The 21,568-nt window shown below is 42.6% G+C and overlaps 1 protein-coding gene across 1 annotated transcript in view; it reads right to left on the minus strand.

Annotated features, from left to right (window-relative positions):
* cachd1 (cache domain containing 1) overlaps window positions 1-21,568 on the minus strand; it is a 163,274-nt gene that overhangs the window by 42,340 nt on the left and 99,366 nt on the right. Inside the window, exons 3-8 of the mRNA XM_078407508.1 lie at window positions 19,267-19,415; window positions 11,399-11,505; window positions 5,530-5,656; window positions 4,000-4,144; window positions 2,897-3,113; window positions 843-992 (exon numbers count right to left, since the gene is read on the minus strand). Of these exons, the coding sequence (XP_078263634.1) occupies window positions 843-992; window positions 2,897-3,113; window positions 4,000-4,144; window positions 5,530-5,656; window positions 11,399-11,505; window positions 19,267-19,415 (895 nt within the window). The remainder of the gene's footprint in view (window positions 1-842; window positions 993-2,896; window positions 3,114-3,999; window positions 4,145-5,529; window positions 5,657-11,398; window positions 11,506-19,266; window positions 19,416-21,568) is intronic.

Here is a 21,568-nt window from a genome sequence, read left to right on the forward strand (position 1 = left end):
CACCTGCTGACCATTAAGGCATGGGCAGCCTCACCTTGGAGAATATCTACAATCTACTCCTTGGAAACTGAGAATTTCTTTGCACCTCTGCCACTGGAGCAGAGTCATCAGAATTTTTGATCCAGATACTTTGGTTAAGATTTGGAGAATAATCAGCAACAAAGGAAAGAAGCAGCCAAATATTAGAGTGACTCATCTCATAATTCTCCATCCTGGACAGCTGCGGAGGCTCAATCATTGCATTCAATCATTCAAAATAAGAGACTGATGAGCTCTGCAATGTAGGAATCAAAAGAAACGGGGATAATACAGGAAAGAGAGATCAGCCATAATCACGATAAACGGTGCAGCCAAGGACCAAATGGCATTCCTGTGCTCCTATTTCTCAAGTTCTTTTGTTTTTAAACATCTTTGCAATAAGACTCCATCAATAGCATATAACCAAAGTCAGCAGATGTTCTAATCCAATAACTCGAAGCCCATCCAAAAGATGAAAATAAAGAATGAACTCTTAGCTCCAAAATAAATTAGAAAGCAGTCTTATTCAATTGAAGTGCCACAGCCCACAGTGATACCACAGCCTTAACCTTTACAGGGGACCTCAAAGGCAGCGAAGGATCCTGTAGCAACCCCAAGAAAACAAAAATATCTTTGTTTTGATCTTCCGTCGATGCCAATGGCTGGTTGAAGTTTGGTCAGTTGAAGCACCGTCACTTTACAAAATCATTATATTATAGCTGTGATAGAAATAATAGATCATTCAAATACACTCGACTTTAGAAATTATTCTTGAGTATTCGTGCTCAGAACAAAATGCCAGAACAAGTAAACCAATGTCTTACCATTCATCAGGGCATAAGTCAGGATCATCACGGAGTTATTGAGATGTCTGTTTTGCTCACTGATAACACTCAGTGTTGCCTTCTTCTCTTCTTCGGAGGAATCTTTTGAGGTAATTCCAGACGACAAGTAGATTATCACCATGTCAGTGGCTAGAATTTTAAAAAGGAAACTTTTAGTTCACTTAACAATGACTCTATTCTGCATTCCAGTTTGACCCTACTGTATGTAGTCCAGTATTCTTCCATCAGTGCTATCATACAGCTAAAGCCAGTGTTACATGCTATTGAAACACAGTTTGAATCAACACACAAACTCTAATCTGTAAAATGCTAGTTGATCTCAGACAAGGCTTTATAGTTAAATGTGCCTCCAGATCTATTGTATCATTGGAGTAAATCATCTTCTTTTCTCACCACCTTTATAAACAACTTCTTTATATTTGCATCCCAATATTTGTTTTGCAATGTCCCCCAGATTATGTCTCAGATAGAACAATAAAATTCTTACTTGCAGCAGCACAACAGAATATGTAAACCTAGCACACTGTAAACAATATAATTAACGAGAGAGAAAAATAAAGTTCAGTGTGTGTATATATACACATACTCATATATATATATATATATATATATATATACACATACGTACACACAAAACAAACAATAATGGTGCAATAATAGTTTATATAGTTCAGAGCATATTTGAGGTTGTAGTGTTTAATAGCTAAATGGCTGTAGGGAAGACAGGGGTTACGAGGAGAAAGCAGGAGAATGGGATTAGGAGGGAGAGATGAAACAGCCATGATTGAATGGCAGGTAGACTTGATGGGGAAAATGGCCTAATTCTGCTCCTATCACTTATGACCAACAGGGGACTAAGCATCGATCCATGTTGCACTCCACTGCCTACAATCAGAAAAACAACCCTCCACCATTACCCTCTGGTTCCTTTCATAAAGCCAAATTTGTATTCAACTTGAAACACAAGAAACTGCAGATGCTGGAATCTTGAGCAAAAAAAACAAAAGCTTCTCCAGCCTTTTGGGTTTTTTTGCTAAATTTTGCTTCCAATTGGCTGGCTAACCCAGGATTCCAAGTGCTCTATCCTCCCGGACCAGCCTATCATGTGGGATTTTGTCAAAGGCCTTGCTGGTCCAAATAGTGCAACTATTGCACCTGAAACCTCTGCATTCTCTTTGTGAGGAGAACCTCCTTCTGCAATTGTTAACATACAATGAGTCCATATCCCAATTTATGATAGTATCAGAAACTGAAAAAGAAAATAACACCATTAAAATAACACAGCAAGACAAAGATGGGATGTCCTTGTGAGTGGATAATCATGGGTCTGAGAATGTCATTTTGAAACTTGGATAGGCTGAGAACTGTATGAGGAAAACAGGAGCATTCAAAGCATACAACTCCCTGGTCCGGTAATTCACCCTAAACAGCATAAACATCCACAGACTTTTCAGGATGCACTGACTATTCACTTGAGAATGAATCTTTGAAAATGTAAAAGATCGTTTGCAGCCAGAGCAGAAGCCAGTTGATGGAGAGATGGAAAGAGAATATAGGCATTAGCCAACATAAAATAAATCATTCAGGTTAGAACATTCCAAGTTGAGTTGCATGTCTGTGCTGGGGAACTGAGCTCCACTGTGATAGCAGTCGGGGCACCACATGGATAGGGGCATCTGGGATAGAGTGGTGTAGTGAGGGAGTGATAGGAGGGGGAGGGGGGAAACACAGCCCAGAGTCTCTAGCCATGTTCAATGCCAAATAATCTGTGCAATACTGTATGAAACAAATAATCTGCCACCAATAGAAGCCAGAGTTCATAAATAAACTTTAAGAGGGCCATTCATCCCCTGAAACTACCCTGGCAGTGCCGTCCAGTGCACAATGAGGAAAGAACTTGATAAAGGGAAGGCACCAAAACATTGAAACATTAGTCACTCTGGGTGCAAATTATTTTTTTCTTGTAGCTCAATTTTCAGCATTAAAGAGAAAGTTAAATATTCAAACTGTCATCAATGCCTCCGTACACTCACGTGAATGGATCCTCGTGCTGTTGTTTGTATTCTGAAGTAACTGAAATGCTTTGTGAAAGCCCAGTGCGTGCTGTGTGGCACCATCCACCGACTTTATGTTGCTAAGAAACGTGGTCATTTTTCTTTTAGTCTCACTGGTGGCTGGAGACAAGTATGTTTTGTAGCACTGGTCCAGTGAGCAAGTTCGGACTGCATCTGCCACAGCCAGCACAGAAATCTGTGACCAAACAAAAATATTATTCTGAAGAGATATTCTTCACTGGTTGCATTAATCCTTCTGTGCTCCTTGCTCCAACTTTATAGTTAATTTTAATGACAAAGTATTTTACTTTTATTGGTCACACGACAATTACAATATATTTATGTTCCTTTGGTTTTCTCATCATCTTCCTCCCACACTTGAAAGTACCTACTCAATTAGTATGGTGCCCCCAATCCTAAGTGGTCATTCTTCATAACTAATGGGTCACTAACTGTAAGGAACAAACAGATCTTAACCAACATTCTGCTCCGAATGATATTTTACTCTTTTTGTACTTACACATATAATCTATCACCTTGTTTGTTCTAACCCATTATGAAGGATTATGGCAACTCTTCACTGATTGTGTGGTGCTTGTGTTTGACTATGCATGCAGAGTGGGTAAGTCTTCAAGTGGGTGGGTGTGCATGCATGGTCTACAGCATATACAGAATATAAAATTAGGAACATAGAATGTTCATGAAAATAAAACAAAACCGCAAATGCTGAAACCCTGAATCCAGATAAAGTCATGTCAGGCAGCACCTAAGGAAAAATAAAACCATCAGCGTTTTGATTTGGCGACCCTCTGTTAGAACGTAGTATTCATGCTTCCTTAGAAACACCATCTAATCTCCACAGCGGAAATTATGCATTATCACCATTTTTGTATGACTACTGAGCACAAACAAATATTCCCACTGCCCAAATAAAGTTATGCATTTGTACCAATTTTATCCATCCTCAGTGCTTTAAGGATTTGGATCATATTTCTAGATTAGTTGTGTAAGAACTTGTAGAGAGATGTGGTGTGGTATACATATCTGCATTAACCGTGCAGGTGAGGCTGAGAGGAACTAACCTTGTCATGCTCATCGATAGAGGTTAAAATGACTTGTGCAGCATCCTTGGCTATCTGTAGCTGGGTGTCTGTGGCCGAAGCCCCATGATCTACCACAACCACAATGTGCTTTGATTGTGGCCTCACCGTAGAAACATAAACAGGCCTGTACCAAAACAATCCCAAAAGTTTTTGCAAGAGAGAATGGTAGACAAAGAATAAATTCAATAATTCTTTCATATTTTCCCAATATCTAATCACTGTTCCCTCACACCTGATTCACATCTTTGAAGGTACCAACTAGCTGTATTCATGAAAAAATATCATTGCTTCCTGGTACCGATCAGTGATTAATTAATTTTATCAACTAATATGTACAAATCAGAAAGAGCTATTTTGTTGAATAACACATTTCCGCACAAAGTGAAATTGATTGGAATCTTGCACTTAGATCAAACCAGGGAAAGAAAAACAGAAACAGCTGGTCAGGCCACATCTGTGGTAAGAGAAAAGGAGTTAATGCTTTAAGGTCAATGATCTTCCATCACACCAGTGTTCATAACAATACATCAACCCAAAATGTTTTTTTCTATGCCTGACAAACATGATTATTTTTTGCCTGATTATTTTCTATATTTTTATTACAGTTATCCAGAATTTCCCTTATTTTCAATTTTTTTAACCTGAAATTATTAAAATTTGAGGAAAATAATACTGGTTGATCAGGAAGTGAAAAGGACATCCATTAGAATTAAGTAAAGGAATTCACACTGAATGATACAAATAACCAATTAAAGACCCGACACCATTTATTATCTAATGACAGGCACAAAATGCAGGAGTAACTCAGTGGGTCAGGCAGCAGCTCTGGACAGAGTGGATAGGTGACATTTTGGATGTGGACTCTTCTTCAGACCGATGTGCGTGTGTGTAATGTGCGTGCATGGGCGTGCACGTGGTGTGTAGGGTGGGGGGGGGCGGGGGAAGGAGGGGAATGGAAGGAAGAAAAGATCAGTGCCGGCAACAGATGACCTCAGGCAAGGTGTTCCTTTCAAGAAATTGGCCTGAGGACAATTGTTGGCGAGGGGTGTGATCCCAGGAGGGACACGTCACTGCGAACTGTGGAACCGGTTAAACTGACTTTTAGTGGATCGGGGGGGGGGGGGGGGGGGGAACAAGGGGAGGAGTGGGATTAGATGGGACTTCACAAGCATCAGCATTTCCTTTTTATTACATTATATCATTATAATCCACTTTTGCAGTAATCTGACTGCAACTGATACATTATTTATGACAAAGAAGTTTCATCTTCAGCTGGAGGTCCTACGTGCATGGTGTTAAATAAAAAACCCAGGGTTCTGCATACATTTCTCAATACATTCCTCCATGCAATAGCCGAGAAAATCCTATAAAACACATTTTTAAACTAATGTATTTACTTTTAGCAACTTAATAAAACTGCATATTCTACAAAATCTTGGGTGACAAATGGTTTAAAAGGTTAAAATGAATACTCAAGGCCCTTAAAAGAACAATACTACAAATTCCTACCTGCTCCGATGTTCGTAGCCACTTTTGCAGCGAAACTTATGTGCGGGGAAAATGGTGAAAATCCCTTCTTCTGAACTGAAATATTGCCACTTAATGCCAGGATTTGACTTGAAGTTGTCAGCAAGAACTGTTGGGTTAAGGAAGCACGACTGTTTTAAAAGTCAGCCGAGCTATTTTACACAATTGACTAAATTTTCAGGTCAATGGTAAGCCATTCATCCTCATCGTTGACCTGCTCGTCAAGTCGGCACTTACGTTCAGGTTAAGTTCAATACATATCCTGCCCCAATAAAGCTGAATGAAATACAGCTGGAGAAACTTTAGTCCCTGGGGTCAGTCAGCTATCAAAATTCTGAACGTTGCTGATCGCCTCTCGACACCTTCAAAGAAAGTTTCTTGAAACTTTCAAAGCTGCCGTCTCTGCAAAATATCTGGCCCAATATCCTAACAGCTAGTTGGATCCAGAGAAAAACAGATCACATTTTGCTACAATATTGATAAGGACCATGAGGATTTTCAGGCTGGGTGTAATAGATAGACTTAGACTAAGGTTTCAGTTCAATTAACTGGGAATTCATGAGTATAATGGGAAAATAGATAACTGCATTTTAAGAAAAAGCAACAAGTAGAACTGTAGAGTATCAGAGCTCAGACGTAGACACGAGGAACAGCAGATGCTGGTTTAACAGAAAAGACATAAGGTTGTAGCGTGTTGATAAAGGCAAGGAGCCAGGTATTTTGGGAGCCGCCACAGTACCCCCCCCCAGATCCGGAGGCACGAAACGCACTGGTGGTCGCACAACCCGACCGGACCGCGTACGGTAATCGGTCGACAGAGGGGCCGGCGGAGGCACAGTTGGAGAGACAGGCGGTGGGACCCGCAAAGGGGGGCGACCTCGTGGGCGGGGCCGGGCCACCCGCACCGGTTGGTCGATGTCTAAGTGGGCCGGCTTCAGGCGGTCAATTGACACGGCCTCCGGCCGGCCCCCCATGTCCAAAACAAAGGTGGTCTGCCCGTGCTCCAGCACCCGGTACGGGCCTTCATACGGCCTCTGGAGTGGCGCCTGGTGGGCGTCACGGCGCAGGAACACAAAGGCGCAGTCCTGGAGGGCCGATGGCACGTAAGGGCGGAATGTCCCATGGCGGGACGTCGGCACGGGTGCGAGCTTTCCAACTCGCTCTCGGAGGCGATGTAGGGTGGATGAGGGTGGTTCCTCTCGCCCCGGCAATGAGGGCACGAACTCCCCGGGCACCGTGAGCGGAGACCCGTAGACGAGCTCCGCTGAGGATGAAGCCAGGTCTTCCTTGGGGGCAGTCCGGATGCCCAGCAAAACCCATGGTAGCTCGTCCATCCAGTCGGGGCCGGCGAGTCGCGCCTTCAGCGCTGCCTTCAGCTGCCGGTGGAACCTCTCCACCAAGCCGTTTGCCTGCGGGTGATAGGCCGTGGTGTGGTGCAGCCGCACGCCCAACAGGTGGGCCATGGCCGACCACAGCTCGGAGGTGAACTGTGGCCCCCGGTCCGATGAGATGACCACCGGCACACCAAAGCGAGCAATCCAGTGCGCGGCCAACGCACGAGCGCATGTGGCTGTCGACGTATCAGCCAGTGGTATGGCCTCCGGCCACCGCGTGAAGCGGTCCACCACCGTGAAGAGGTGGGTGATGCCCCGGGACGGCGGGAGCGGGCCCACAGCCCCCGTTTGCCTTGGGGACCATGTGGAGTGGAGATGCCCATGGGCTGTTGGAAGGGCGGACGATCCCCAAGGACTCCATCGTACGGAACTCCTGTCGTGCCAGGCGTAGTTTCTCAGGCGGGAGTCGGCGTGCTCGTGCGTGGAGGGGTGGGCCGGTAGTCGTGATGTAATGGTACACCCCATGCTTGGGGGTCGATGACCGGAATTGCGGGGCCATAATATCCGGAAAGTCCGCCAGCACCCGAGCGAAATGGGAGTCCACGGACGACAGCGGGCGTACAATGGGGTCATTCAGCCGCAACGCGATGGGCTCCATCGTGGCGGAGTGGACCAAGCGCTGCTGCCTGACGTCCACGAGGAGAGAATGAGCCCGCAGAAAGTCGGCCCCGAGCAACGGCTGGGAGACGTCGGCGATCGTAAACAGCCACGTAAAATGACTGGCGCCGAAAACGATGTGGACCGTGCGGACGCCATATGTCTGGATAATGCTCCCATTTGCCGCGGTGAGGATGGGCCCCCGCTTCCCAGAACGAATGTCCAGCGGCGAAGGGGGCAGGACGCTCAGCTCCGCCCCGGTATCCACGAGGAAGCGGCTCCCGGAGCGCCGATCCCAGGCGAAGAGGCGGTGAATCTGGCCGGCCACCGCAGGGACTATTGGTAGCCGGCCCCGGCGTTTCCCGGAAATGTGCACGGCTGGCGGCATTGTCGGGCTGCCGCACCCCAGCGCTGGTGGTAATAACACCAGTACCTCTTGCTGGTGCTGGCTGGAGCCTGCTGATGTGGGACTGCAGGTGCACGACCCGCAATGGCCACCGGGGGCGATCTCGCAGGCCTCCGGGGCATAGCTGTCACTCCTTCCACAGCTCCCCCGCCCGACCGGAGAAAATCGGGCGCTTCTCGAGTGACGTTTAGCGCACTGACGTCATCACGGCGCGCCGCCCACAGCGCGTCCGCGCGCCTGCCGAGGGCCCGGGTGTCTTCAAAGGAGACGTCGGTGAGCTGCAGGCGAATGTCGGCCGGCAGCAGGTGCAGGTATGTATACTCGAACATCAGGCACGGTCTGTGCCCGTCGAGCAGCGCGACCATCTCCTTCAGGAGGCTAGATGGGCGCCGGTCACCGAGGCCTGGCATGTGGAGGAGCCTTTCGGCCCGCTCCATTCGGGTTAGCCCGTAGGTTTGGAGCAGCAGCTCCTTAAGGGCTTTATATTTACCGTCGGCCGGTGGGTCCTGGAGGAACTCCGTTACCTCTTCGGCTGCGTCCTGGTCAAGGGCTCCCACCAGGTGGAAAAACCGGGTGTTATCCACCGTGATGCCCTGCAGCTGGAACTGGGCCTCCGCTTGGTAAAACCAAATGCGAGCCCGGGTGGTCCAGAAGGTCGGGAGCTTGATGCCTACCGCGTCGACAGCTGGGGCCTGGTCGGCCTGCGAGCCGGACGGGCGGTCGGCTTCTGTTTTCTTGTCCATCCTAATGAATGGACCGTCGAGGTCACCAATGTAGCGTGTTGATAAAGGCAAGGAGCCAGGTATTTTGGGAAGGTATATTTATTGGTTCGTGGGTCTCAGACGGGTCTAGTCTGCCGGAATGGCTTGGCGCCCAAACCTTGCCCTTATATACCTGCGTCCAGGACCGCCTCCCAGGACTGGTCCATTCCCGTGCCGAGGGGTCGGTAGTAGTATGGCCCGACCCTTGGGAGCCGCCACAAGGTAATGGAGTAGCTTAGTGGATCAGGCAGCATCTCTGGAGAACACGGATAGGTGACGTTTTGGTTCAGGACCCTTCTTCAGACCATCAGGGCTCAGTTGCCTGGATTCCATTTGATATTTTCAAATGCAAATAAAAACCCACAGTGAAAACTGAACCAATAGTAGATGTTCCTTTCAACCGGCTCCTTATCACATCTGTTCCATTTTCACCCAAGCATGTATCAACAGGAGCTGCAATGTCCCCAACCACTTATCACTATGCTCGCCCACATTTCACTCTTAGATACGAGACTTGGTGATTTAGTGCTGGATTAGGGACGAAATGACATTGGTTTAGCATCTCCTGGAGATTATGGGATAAATTTCCATCCTATCAGTTTTGCTTGAACTTGGTTCTAACATTCAGAGATGATTGGAAGGTGTCACAAACTGAAATATTTACCCGATTCTTCACAGAGCTTCAAAAACTATTGAACATGAGGATATTTCTGAATGTACAGCTCTCCGCTCACTCTGCAGCAACCCCGACATTATAATCAACCCGACGACAAGGGAGGTGCCGTGGTAGTCTGGCGCGCTGACCTCTACCAGGCCGAGGCCAGGCGACAACTCCCAGACACCTCCTCCTACTTATCCTTGGACCATGATCCCACAGATGAGCACCAGGCCTTAATCTCACACCATTTCTGATTTCATCACTTCTGGTTGTCTGTCTTCCACAGCCTCCAACCTTATCGTTTCCCAGCCCCGCACAGCCCGGTTTTACCTTCTCCCCAAAATCCATAAACACAACTGCCTTGGCAGACCCATTATTTCTGCCTGCTCCTGTCCCACAGAAATGATTTCCATCCTATCTCCCATGGTCCAATCTCTCCCGACCTGTGCCCAAGATACCTCACATGCCCTTCATCTCTTCAATGACTTTTGTTTCCCGAGCCCACTCCCTCATCTTTACTATGGACGTTCAGTCACTCTACACCTCCATCCCCCACCAGGAAGGCCTTAAAGCCCTCCGTTTCTTCCTCGACCGCAGAACCATCCATTTTCCCTCTACTAACACTCTACTCTACAAACAGCTTACAATGGCGTTTCCTTTGTCATCATTACTTTTTTGCATATCTTTTATTCATTGGTCTTTATCTATCCACGTCATTGTCTATATCTCTCGTTTCCCTTATCCCTAACCAGTCTGAAGAAGGGTCTCGTTCCAAAACGTCACCCATTCTTTCTCTCCAGAGATGCTGCCTGTTCCGCTGAGTTACTCCAGCTTTTTGTGTCTGTCTTCGGTTTAAACCAGCATCTGCAGTTCCTTCCTACACAGGATATAATGGGTGATGTTTAAGTAAGATTTTCTAAGGAGCTAAGATAGACACAAACAGCTGAAGTAACTCAGCCGGGCAGGCAGCATCTCTGGGGAGAAGGAATGGGTGACATTTCGGGTCGAGATCCTTCTTCTGAGGAGCTACATGTGTAGTAAGAATTTCCAAATAGTAGATCCTGCAGGCATGTGAGTGAGGTTAAAAAAAAGAGGAAAAGCGCCGAGCGCATGTGCGAGGCGTACAGCGGAGGTCAAAAAATTGGAACATTTCCGAAACTTTACATACAAAATTACCAGTTTCAAGGCTCTTTTAGTGCATTTCAAAGTAAAAACAGACATTACAAAATAATGTGAATATGTCACTGTATACTAATAACATTTTTATTATTTTAATTAATTTAGTTATATAATCTTGCACTTAAATTTAATATTTATTTATTTATTCATTCCACCACTGATTTTCTTGCACTCTTGGTTCCAGAGCTTTGCTGGTTTATCCAGCAGGCCAAGGAAGTCGGCTATGGGGATAGATGAGCTGGCTCCAACTGGGCTGGAGTTCCAGACCCCCGGCCGCAAGTTGCAAATTCAACCCACCGATCAGCCGTGGAAGTCCCGATGAGGTTGAGATTGTCTACCTTGCCCAGCCTAGTTGCCACATTTTCGGGGAGACTTCCAGGATGCAGGGAATTTCTCACGGAACCCCTAGCGACCTCTAGCGGAACCCTGGTGTTCATTACAAGTCTACACGTCGTTTATTTTCTTTTTCTTTCTTTCTTTTTTTCGATCCGAGTTCTCCATTTATTTGGCAAAGTGAAAAATGCGGAAATCATGCAAAAAGCGCGGAAAATGGATTTTGTAAAAGCGGAAATCCGCGGGAACGCGGTAAATTCACAAGCCTGATCCGGGCAGATCATAAAATTGATGGATAGAAGATAAAATGGCTTCATGGCTGGAGTCACAAATGACATTGTATAATCATGCATTTATTCTTTGATGAATCAAGTCCAATACATGGGAAGAGTATAGGATAACGTCAGGAAGAGTATAGGATAATTGTCAGAGAAGGACAAGTAAAATCATGACCATAGTTTCTTCTAAATCTTGGAGTGTAATCAAGTAAATTAATTAACTGCAGCACAACCAAGACACTAACCTGTGTTTAAGTCACGCCCAGGATTAAACGCTCGATTATTGACAGTCGTAGAAAGTCTGTCACAACTGATGGTTTTTGAAACATTCGTGTTGAAATTTCCATCAAACCTATAAAGTAAAAAATTAAAACAAGATAATAGGTTTCACAATAAAGTACCCAGTAAAGGAATTCTGACTCCACTTCAGAATACATTACCTGATCGTAGCATGAACAATGGCCATCTTGAATAAAAATCAGTTGAACATAATATGACATAATATGGACAATAACACTCTAATTTGTATTCGTCAAATGATCCATTTTAACTTCAACTGTCGGATTAGTTAATCTATAGACAGTTGAAACTTATGCAACAGTGGCACTTTGTCTATCTTAGCTGTGAAAAAAGCAAGATCCTTTTGCAGCATTTTACAAGTTTAATTTACTCAAAGAAAAAGAAAATCTAAATTCAGTATTTCAGATGAGGCAATGATCAAATAATTATTGTAACTATGGTGGTCTCGCCATTCCAAGTTGCCACTGCAGCAAACCGAGCTGATGAATGAATGAATGGATGAATGAATGAATGAATGAACGAATGAATGAATGAATGAAGGAATGAATGAATGAATGAATGAATGAATGAATACGTTTATTGGCCAAGTATGTGCATATATAAGGAATGTGCCTTGGTGCTCCACTCACAAATGACAACACAAACATACAGTTAACAATTAAGAATAAAGCATAACCACATCAAAACAATAAGGATCCAACATTACGGTCTAAACATGTGGGTGAAAATAAACCAGAGCAAAAAAGAGACTACAGACTTTGGTTATTGAGTAGAACTACTACTCATGGAAAAAAGCTGTTTTTATGTCTGGCTGTGGCTGCTTTGACAGTCCGGAGTCGCCTTCCAGAGGGAAGTGCTTCAACGATTTTGTGGCCAGGGTGAGAGGGGTTAGAGATGATCTTGCCCGCTCGCTTCCTGGCCCTTGCAGTGTACAGTTCGTCAATGGGCAGGAAGGTTGCAGCCAACAACCTTCTCAGCTGATCGAACGATCCGTTGCAGCCTCCAGATGACGTGCTTGGTGGCTGAGTCAAATCAGACCATGATGGAGAAGGTGAGGATGGACTCCATGATAGCAGTATAGAATTGGATCATCATTGCCTGAGACAGATTGTGTTTCCTCTGTTGCCACAGGACGTACATCCTCTGTTGGGCCTTTTTCACTGTGGAGTCGATGGTGGCCCCCCATTTAAGGTCCCTGGAGATGATGGTTCCAAGGAACTTAAATGACTCCACAGATGTGACTGCGGTATTGTTGATGGTGAGTGGGGGATGGAAGGGGGGGCTTTTCGAAAGTCTACAATTAGTTCCACTGTCTTAAGAGGATTGAACTCTAGGTTGTTGCGATGGCACCAGGACGCCAGCTGTATCACTTCCCGTCTGTAGGCAGATTCCTCCCCATCCTGGATCAGTCCAATCAGGGTTGTGTCATCCGCAAACTTGAGGAGCTCGACAGGTGAGTCTGTGGAGGTGCAGTCGTTGGTGTAGAGAGAGTAAAGGAGAGGAGAGTACGCAGCCTTGCGGTGCTCCTACGCTGAGGGTCTGCGGGTCCGAGATGTGCTTTCCCAGCCTCACATGCTGCTTCCTGTCTGTCAAGAAGTTGACGATCCACTGACAGAGGGGTTCAGGCAGTCAACTGGGAGAGTTGTATGATGTATTACGTGATGTTGAGAGAGCTACATTTTTACATGAAGTAAACAAATTATTCCCACCATCACCTAACAAATTCCCCTCAGGATGAAGTTTCACGCAAGGACATCTGTCTTATCTTATTGGCCAACAGTCATGTACGCATCGGATGACTCCTTAGGGAATCACAGCAACTGATACTCATATAACCATGCTTTCTACCAAGTATCAGAGAAATTATGCCTCCGTTTTCTTAACTTACTGAATTTACAGAGCCACAAGTATCCAAAGCTCTTCTACCTCATAAATGATTATCTTAGATGAAACCTCTTATAATTTTGAAAGCTTTTGGCAATTTTAAGCCAAATATTAATTCCAGCACCATTTTTCTTGTTGTTTCCCGAAAGCAGAATATCTGATAACTGCATTGCTGTTCACTGACGGACTTGAAGATACTGGCGACTGTGACATCAGTTTAGCTGTGGATCCTCAACAATGATGAACCACCATTTAAAAAGGGGATGCAGCATTGCAAGGATCAATGAGCAGGATAGGCAGCTGAAGAACATACGTTATCCTCAGTGGTACGGTGAGAGCAATCTGTCAGAAAGGGCTTCCTGGTGGATGCTCATCTCTACTCACTAAGGGTCATAAAATATTTTCAGATACAAAGATATTTTCAGATGTAGAGGTATTTTCAGATCTGACAAATCACAAGCCAACTATTCAGTGTGTAAACATGTGAAAGGTGGGGAATATGCAGTACCCAATCTGTTCTGCAGGCTGCTAGGAAAAGTATTTTGTTTTGTTGGACTCTAAATCCAAGCAAACCAATAGACATGATAAGAGCTTTAGTGTTTCACTCTACAACATCAAAGTATTATAGCAGGGCCGTCAATGCAAACTAAAGTTTCTGGTGCTGAAGTCAGATTTTAATGCCAGAAAAATACAGTTATACATCAAAATTCTGTACATAACATCTGTGCAAAATGCCAGCATCAAATGTTTCAAACGTTGTCTCTGGTGCCTGTGGAACTGTCAGTGGCATGCTTAGATCTCTCTCCCTTTAAGGCAGAAGTTTAAATGCATGTAGAGATAGCCATCACTTATTAATACGAAAGCTATATTAAATCTTTCAAAGGCCCACTTGAACTTCAGCACCGTCTTTGTTAAAAATCACTGTGCTCTCTGTAATTATTAAGAGCTACTCGTGAAACATCTGCCCCATTATTGTCCTTACCCACAGTACCGTCTAAAATGTCCATCAGCATGAAAACCACCTTTACGATTCTACTTTCAATTTAATGCATAAACTGCAAGGTCAGGAAAATAAAGCAATGGATATTTTAATACACCAGCAAAATGAAGATGCTTTTCTTTACATCTATTATTTGACTCGTGTCTTGCAACATATATTTTTTAAAACAGTGCTTGCAATCCAAGCTGATCCATCTACATGTATACTATTGCAAGAATAAATATAGACATGTTTGATAATAGACCTAACTATAAAAAACTACATAGGAATCATGTTTAAGAATAAAAGACCAAGGAAGAGTTAAGTCTATTTATGTAAAAGGTGTATGCCGTTATTTCATCAATTGCACACAAACTATCCCAGATTGTTTCAACTTGCCCAGGGTGCCATGACTACAGCTGTGATGAGATTCTGCCTGCTCTTGTTCAGTGATCAAAAGGTAGAATGAAATTCTGCTTCCAAAAGCAGTCACATCGCTACAATTTTCCCTGCACTTCTTCCTGGATGGAATTTAATGAACAACTGATCGAAACACCGTCTCCAGAGAGAAACTGTACTGCCTCAGTCATCCTCTTTGATCTCATTCCCTTTGGATACGCCAGTTCAGTCTTCAACTTCCAAGGCACTTACTTGATTGATATCTGCTCTGATGTGCTTCAGCACTTTGAACTTCACATATTAAAATCCCATTGGACCAGCCGACTTCTATTCAACAGAATAGGAATTGCAAAGGAACTGGAGCTAATGCCAAACATAAAAACCACATACTTTGGCAGTTCCTTGAATTTTATTTCAAAACCCAGACTTCGAGCAAATTCCAAATCAACTAAAACCAGACAGGCCTTATCATGCAAAACACATTTTTACAAAATGTTTCATATGGAAACAGGAATGAAAATCTATACTCTGACATAGCTTCTAATGTCTGCCAGAACAGCTCTTCCCCATTAATCTAGATTATTTTCTATCCCCATGCAATATATGTTGCATTTCAAAATGTTTGACCTCACCTTCTCACTCATTTTCTCATCTCCTGGAGCACCGACTCCACTGTGGTATGGCTGCACAGCCTGTTTAAGCTTCAGGCCATATTTCATGCCTGCATCTATTGTAAGCTACCAATTATTACTCATCCATGTGGGGCATCAGAAGAAAACCAATCTTCTCTCACCTTACCACCAAATATGTTTATGGAAAAAAAAAGTTAATCACAGGCAGCAAACCAAGCTATTTTCGCCTCCTGACCCCAGAAATTATCAGAAGAACTGATGTCACCTTTAGCATTCCCACTGCTGACCAAACTACACTGTGCTACATTAGCATTGCCCAAACTGCAAGCCTGGAATCTTTCTACACAACACAAAGTGTTGGAGGAACTTAGCAAGTCAGGTAGTGTCTGCCAAGGGGAAAAAAAACATGCGACATTTAGGGTCAGGACCATTCTTTGGACTGATTGGGTTCATTCAATGCTACAGTCAGTTATGCATCCATTCACGGAACCAATATTAACCTATCGTTACCAAAGTTACCCAAGGCACCAAACAATTAAACTGCAAAGCATTATGGATAAACACAGTTTTATGCTCATCTATACAATATCATGACATGTATTTTCTATCTAATGTGGAAATACTGCTTATTTTTCCCCCATTCACTCAGGAATAGACAATAACAGCTCCAATGCAACCCAAGGCCAGATCAGCCCTTTCAGCAACAGTGCAATTTACCAGAGGATTGTTTTGGTTTTTGGTGTTGAAAAATATCATGTAGGCACCAATAGCAGAAAAATAAAGAAAAGTGAAGAAAATCATTTCCCAAAGGTTTTAGCAAATTTGGGCGACTAGTACACTAAAACAAGTACACTTACATCTTTGTGTCATTCGCTAATTAAATCCTACCCTATTTAAATTTTAGCTCCTATCCTATTACACCTCTCATGTGTATAGTTTTACATTTACAATCCTATTCATGACATATGTTGCAAATACATGCATCTTTATAGTAACATTTGTTTCCAGAGGGAATTGTGTTTGGTTTATGTTTGTGTTGTTAATATCATCATATCTAATACAACAATAAATCCAGTGAAATCCTGCAACATCCTACATGAGAATTAAATAAATCTTATGTTGGAAAATGCTGCATTTAATGCTTAATTTTATAATAATTTTGATGTATTTTCAGATTATGTTTTCATTTAGTGGATTAGCTTGGTGTGGGACTCAAAGCACATTGAAAGCATACTGCCAGAAACACCATCAACTACAATTGTTTCTAGCTTTCCAATAGTAGACAAGAACAGGATTTTGCACACTGTCTCACTGAATGGTTGCTGTTCCCAAAGATATCCATATTAAATTTTTACAACCTGTGCAGGAATCACTTCTGTGCAGGAATCACGTCTAATGAATTGTAATTACTAAACTTACACCTGCGTGTGGTCATTTGACTATCAATTGAAACCTTTAATGTCATACTGTTCAACAAGCCCTGAACCAAGGTTTTATTGCAATGCCGAATGTCCTCTTAACCACTTATTTAGTGGTTCCCAATTATCTAAGACCTAGAGTAATAAAAGCAAATACCTGACAAGACCTCTGGTACCTAGAGCCGCCACAAAGACAAATCGTTCTGACTGACATTCTCGTAATTAACAAAAGTATTTTTATAAAATAGACACCAATCTGAATGGAAATTCTCAACAAGCCCACTGGCTACCTAGTCCAGATGCAACTATCAATACAGTTAACTGGCACATGCAATTACCCATCAGTCCAAATAGCACTTAATTAGGCTGACATCAGAAATCTTTCAAAAGTGGTCATGGCTTTCGTGATCTTTCCAGTACATTCAGTATTCCCCAGAGGCTGAATCCAAAGTAAATGTTCCTGGCCTGCATCAAAGCAACTATCATTCTTCTGAATGCATGCTGTTACTCAGCCACTCTATTGTTCACACAGTGGGGAAGTTACTTACAGGAATCAAGCCTGCATTCTCAAAGGTTAACAGAAAAAAAAAAATACCAATGCTCAAAATCTCCAATATCAGAGTACGAACAAATCCCTGACACTGCCAATGCTGGGATGTGATCATCAAATAATTATTAAGCATAACTAAATTCTTATCCTCAAAGTGGAGACCTTCTTCCATTATCAACCATAAAAGCACCATTTTGAGTCTGAATTTGGTGCACCTTTAACCTCTACGTTCAGTTCCACACCTCTTGGAATATGTGGACATACTCTGCTTAGATAACCTGGTTCCCTAAAAGGTTTAGTTTTTTTTTAAACTTATTTGATTTTTTTCATTAATTTATCTACATTGGTGGAGATATGCAGCTATTAGTTTTATCAGGAGGGTTGGGATCAGAAGGAGAAATAGAGGGATGAATTTGGATTTTTTAAGTGAAATTGATTAATATAATTCCATACACTTAGCAAAACAGTAGACTTACTGATAAATGTAGCATACACAGATTTACACGCTGGTGGGATATAACAACTTGCATTAATTACAACATTGCATATCATAATGCATCAAGTTGCTTCTCACACAGATACAATTGGCATATTTGCTCAAAGGATGACACCTTCCAAGAAATTCAAGAGTAAATGACCAAGGTGGCTGAAAGCAGATGGGAGCAAATCAAGGTTGCAGAGGAAAGGTACACTAAACCTTTGTTGAAGAGAGAGTGTTCTTGGGGATTGGGTGAAGGAAGGTAATGATAAAGGGGAAAGATATAAAGTTTCTTGAGAAGCATATTTTAACAATGAGATGAATATTTTTAAATTGGAGGGATGGGGTCCGGAAGACAATGTAGATCAGTAGATGCATAGTGCTACTCAGTGTGGACTAAGATATAGATTGCAGGGCTTTGGATGAGTTGGAGAATTGTGGGGGACAATCGGAGTAAATATCCGTGGATCACAATGCATGGGTGAGTTTCACCAATAAATAGGATTAGACAGATGCTTCTACTTTGTTGGAACAAAGTGGTATTTGTCATGGGATGAATTCTGGACTTTCTCTCATCTTTCTTGTCAGTAATGGTTCAGGTTATGCTGAGTACAAGACAATTTCAGGGAATTTATTCACAAAATGCTGGAGTAACTCAGCAGGTCAGGCAGCATCTCGGGAGAGAAGGAATGGGTGACGTCCAGGAGGAGGGGGGAGGATGGTTGATGGAAGCAAGGTAATGATGAAAAAGTAGAGTTGGTAGTTGTCAGCATAACGGATCTGGCAGCATGGCTTGGTGTTGCCAAATTTAATCCAAAAAAGAGTATAATCAAACAAACAAAAAAATTAAAATACTGAAGGAGAGATTTTCTACAAAAAAAGGTTTATACAATCAAAGCCACTTTAGTGAGATGAAGGAGCGGAGCTGGGCAAAGATGAAAAATATCCTTAATGTCAATGAGTGAATTAAGTGAACATGGAATTAGGAAGAGTGGAGCAGTTATGGACAGAGTTAATAATCTGGAGAACAAAGTATTGAAGAGAAGAGAGAGAAAAAGTTGGAATTCAGGTTGATTGGAGGAGAAGGAGATAAGGGAGAAGGCTACAATACTAGAAAACGGCAAACTGGAGTGATGGGCTCTGACTGCCATGCAGTCTTGGACAATGCCAAGTTTAAAGCCAGTCTGTAACGAGTTAACAGATGTAAACTGTCATGAAAGTGGCAGTTCAATTGAACCAATATGACAGTGAAAGACACACAATAGAAAAGCCAAGACTTTTGCTGTCATAAACCTTGTATATATCTAGCTTTTTTGTTCAGATAAAATTGGATTGCTGCAATACCATTGTGTAGCTATGGTTATGTTGGTCAGGCTGCACAGTATGACTTTATGACTCTAACTGTGCATCAACACTATTAGCAATGCACATAAAGACTGCTAGAATCTGAGAAGTGGTGAAAAAAATACCTACTCCATCATTGAAGGTGGAATCGTGCAGCAGTCCTGGATAGCCGTCAATGGTGATGTTAAGTGAGCTGTGTAGGATGCTTCCACTACTTGCTTGTTCCGATTCACTACATCAAGGTAGCGATTAAACTTCTCTCTTATCTTTTTAGCCAGCTGTTGTAGGAACACAAAGACATAACAAAAATATGAGATCATAGATGAGTGTTGCTACCATTTACTATCAGGCGCAATGATTTATCGTGTTACTTTTCTTTTAACCTCATCCTGAAGTACATCATTGTTAGTAAATGCATACCTTTCCACCATCAATCAAATCAGCAAGAGTAAAGCTTTCCCATATTCTGGGCCAATAGTCTTCATAAACTATTTGTAACAATTTGCTATGCCAAAGGCATCTCAAACCTCCATCTCAAATATAGCTCAAACAGTCCTCAATGCTTTTAGCAAATTGTGGTGTACATGTTCCGTTTTTCACCAACTTATACCAGGGAATTGGCTTTAAATTAATTTTGTGCAAGATCCTTCCCAGAGGCAAAGAGACGGAAATCGAGGGGAGATTCACTGTTTACTAAATTGTAAAGAATTTGGACCCATATTTTGAAAATCTTAGCAAAAACGAGCAAAAAATGATCAAATTTAGGGTGGGCAACCAACCATGACAATGATTTATTCATAAATGTAATACACAATATGGATTAGTCTATGAAAACTGAAAATTCCTCGTTTATGTCCATGTGAAGCATCATAAATGGCCCCAGCTCATTGTCGCATTCAGACATCAACATTTCAACCAAAGGAATAAAAAAATTGCAATTAAGTTTTATAATAAAGTAACTTGCAGAATATGAACCATCACACCAACACGCAAAAGTCTTTACCGAGACCAATTATGTTAACATTTATATCTAGTTCATTTGAAAATGGGTTAATTTTATTTTTTTCCCCTTTCAGGAGTTAATAATCCACAAAGGCCTCTAGCCTTGCAGAGTAAATGGAGGGAGCTGAGAGTGGGGAGGGAGGCAAGAGTGAAATGGGGCATGAGGTAGGAAAGAGACAAAAGAAATCAGCCACGGTTGCTGCTTCTGATTACCATGTGAATCTCTTCTCCTTCCACGGAATATTCAGAAAGTAACATCAAAGCACAAACTGTTTAGCTATTCCATGTTTACATTTGCATCACTAACACAAATGCTTAAAATATGAATATTTTATAAACTCCATATGAATTTTACCATGTATCATCTACAATTGTGAATACTGATTAAAACATGAAATTAGAGGCTTCTGTCAATAGCAAAGTAAAACTCAGGAAAATAATTTGATGGGGAAATAAAGCTCTGATCTTTGATCAGCTAAGAATAAGGCTCTAAATTTTTTTCAGAAATGTCTACTTTTGGTTTACATCTGTGCACAAACAATGTGAGAATGCTAACTAAATACCATTGTCTTTTTGCAGGAAGAGAATCATAGTTAAAACAATGTTTTGGCATTCACCAACAAGTTTCTTATTAGAAACTTAAATTATTCATCTCACATTTTACAACTTACTCCATTTACTCTAAGTTAGAGCTCAGTGATCTGTGATCCAACAGCCCAAAGTTAAAATAGCAGAAACTGCAATTGACTGTTTTGCCCATTTCAAGAAAATAGTAGCTTTGCACACCCAACATGACTGTATTAAAATGTTAATCGTGCAAGTAATTTGGGAAAATCTTCACAATCTTTCACTGCCATCCGTTGATTCCTTCCATGAACACCATTTCTCCCTGCCACAATGGCACCATTACAAGTTACTGCTCCAATACATACTTCTTGCAGTCCCATTTTACTTGCTTGTTAATCCGAGAACAGTTTGGTAATTCAATCCTACAATTTTCAGGTAGACACAAAATGCTGAAGTAACTCAGCGGGTCCGGCAGTATCTCTGGAGAGAAGGAATGGGTGACTGAAGAAGGGTCTCGACCCGAAACGTCACCCATTCCTTCTCTCCAGAGATGCTGCCTGATCCGCTGTTACTCCAGCATTTTGTGTCTACCTTTGATTTTAACCAGCATCTGCAGTTTTTTTCCTACAATTTTCAGACTCTGTCCCAGGAAAATTATATTGCAAGCAAATAAAATTACCAAACATTCACCTGGCTGCTCTTCAGCCAAGTAGTAATTATCTGTGTTTGCAGTTTGACAAAGTTTATTTGACCAGGCAGCTATTTGTCATGTCAGCTCTTGACATTTGATGCACATCACAAAAACAACCTACACACTTACTGAGACACACCCAGAATTAACTAATGTTCAATGCACCGAGGA

Source organism: Rhinoraja longicauda, chromosome 11, assembly GCF_053455715.1.
Source record: "Rhinoraja longicauda isolate Sanriku21f chromosome 11, sRhiLon1.1, whole genome shotgun sequence".
NCBI classification, from domain to species: domain Eukaryota; kingdom Metazoa; phylum Chordata; class Chondrichthyes; order Rajiformes; family Arhynchobatidae; genus Rhinoraja; species Rhinoraja longicauda.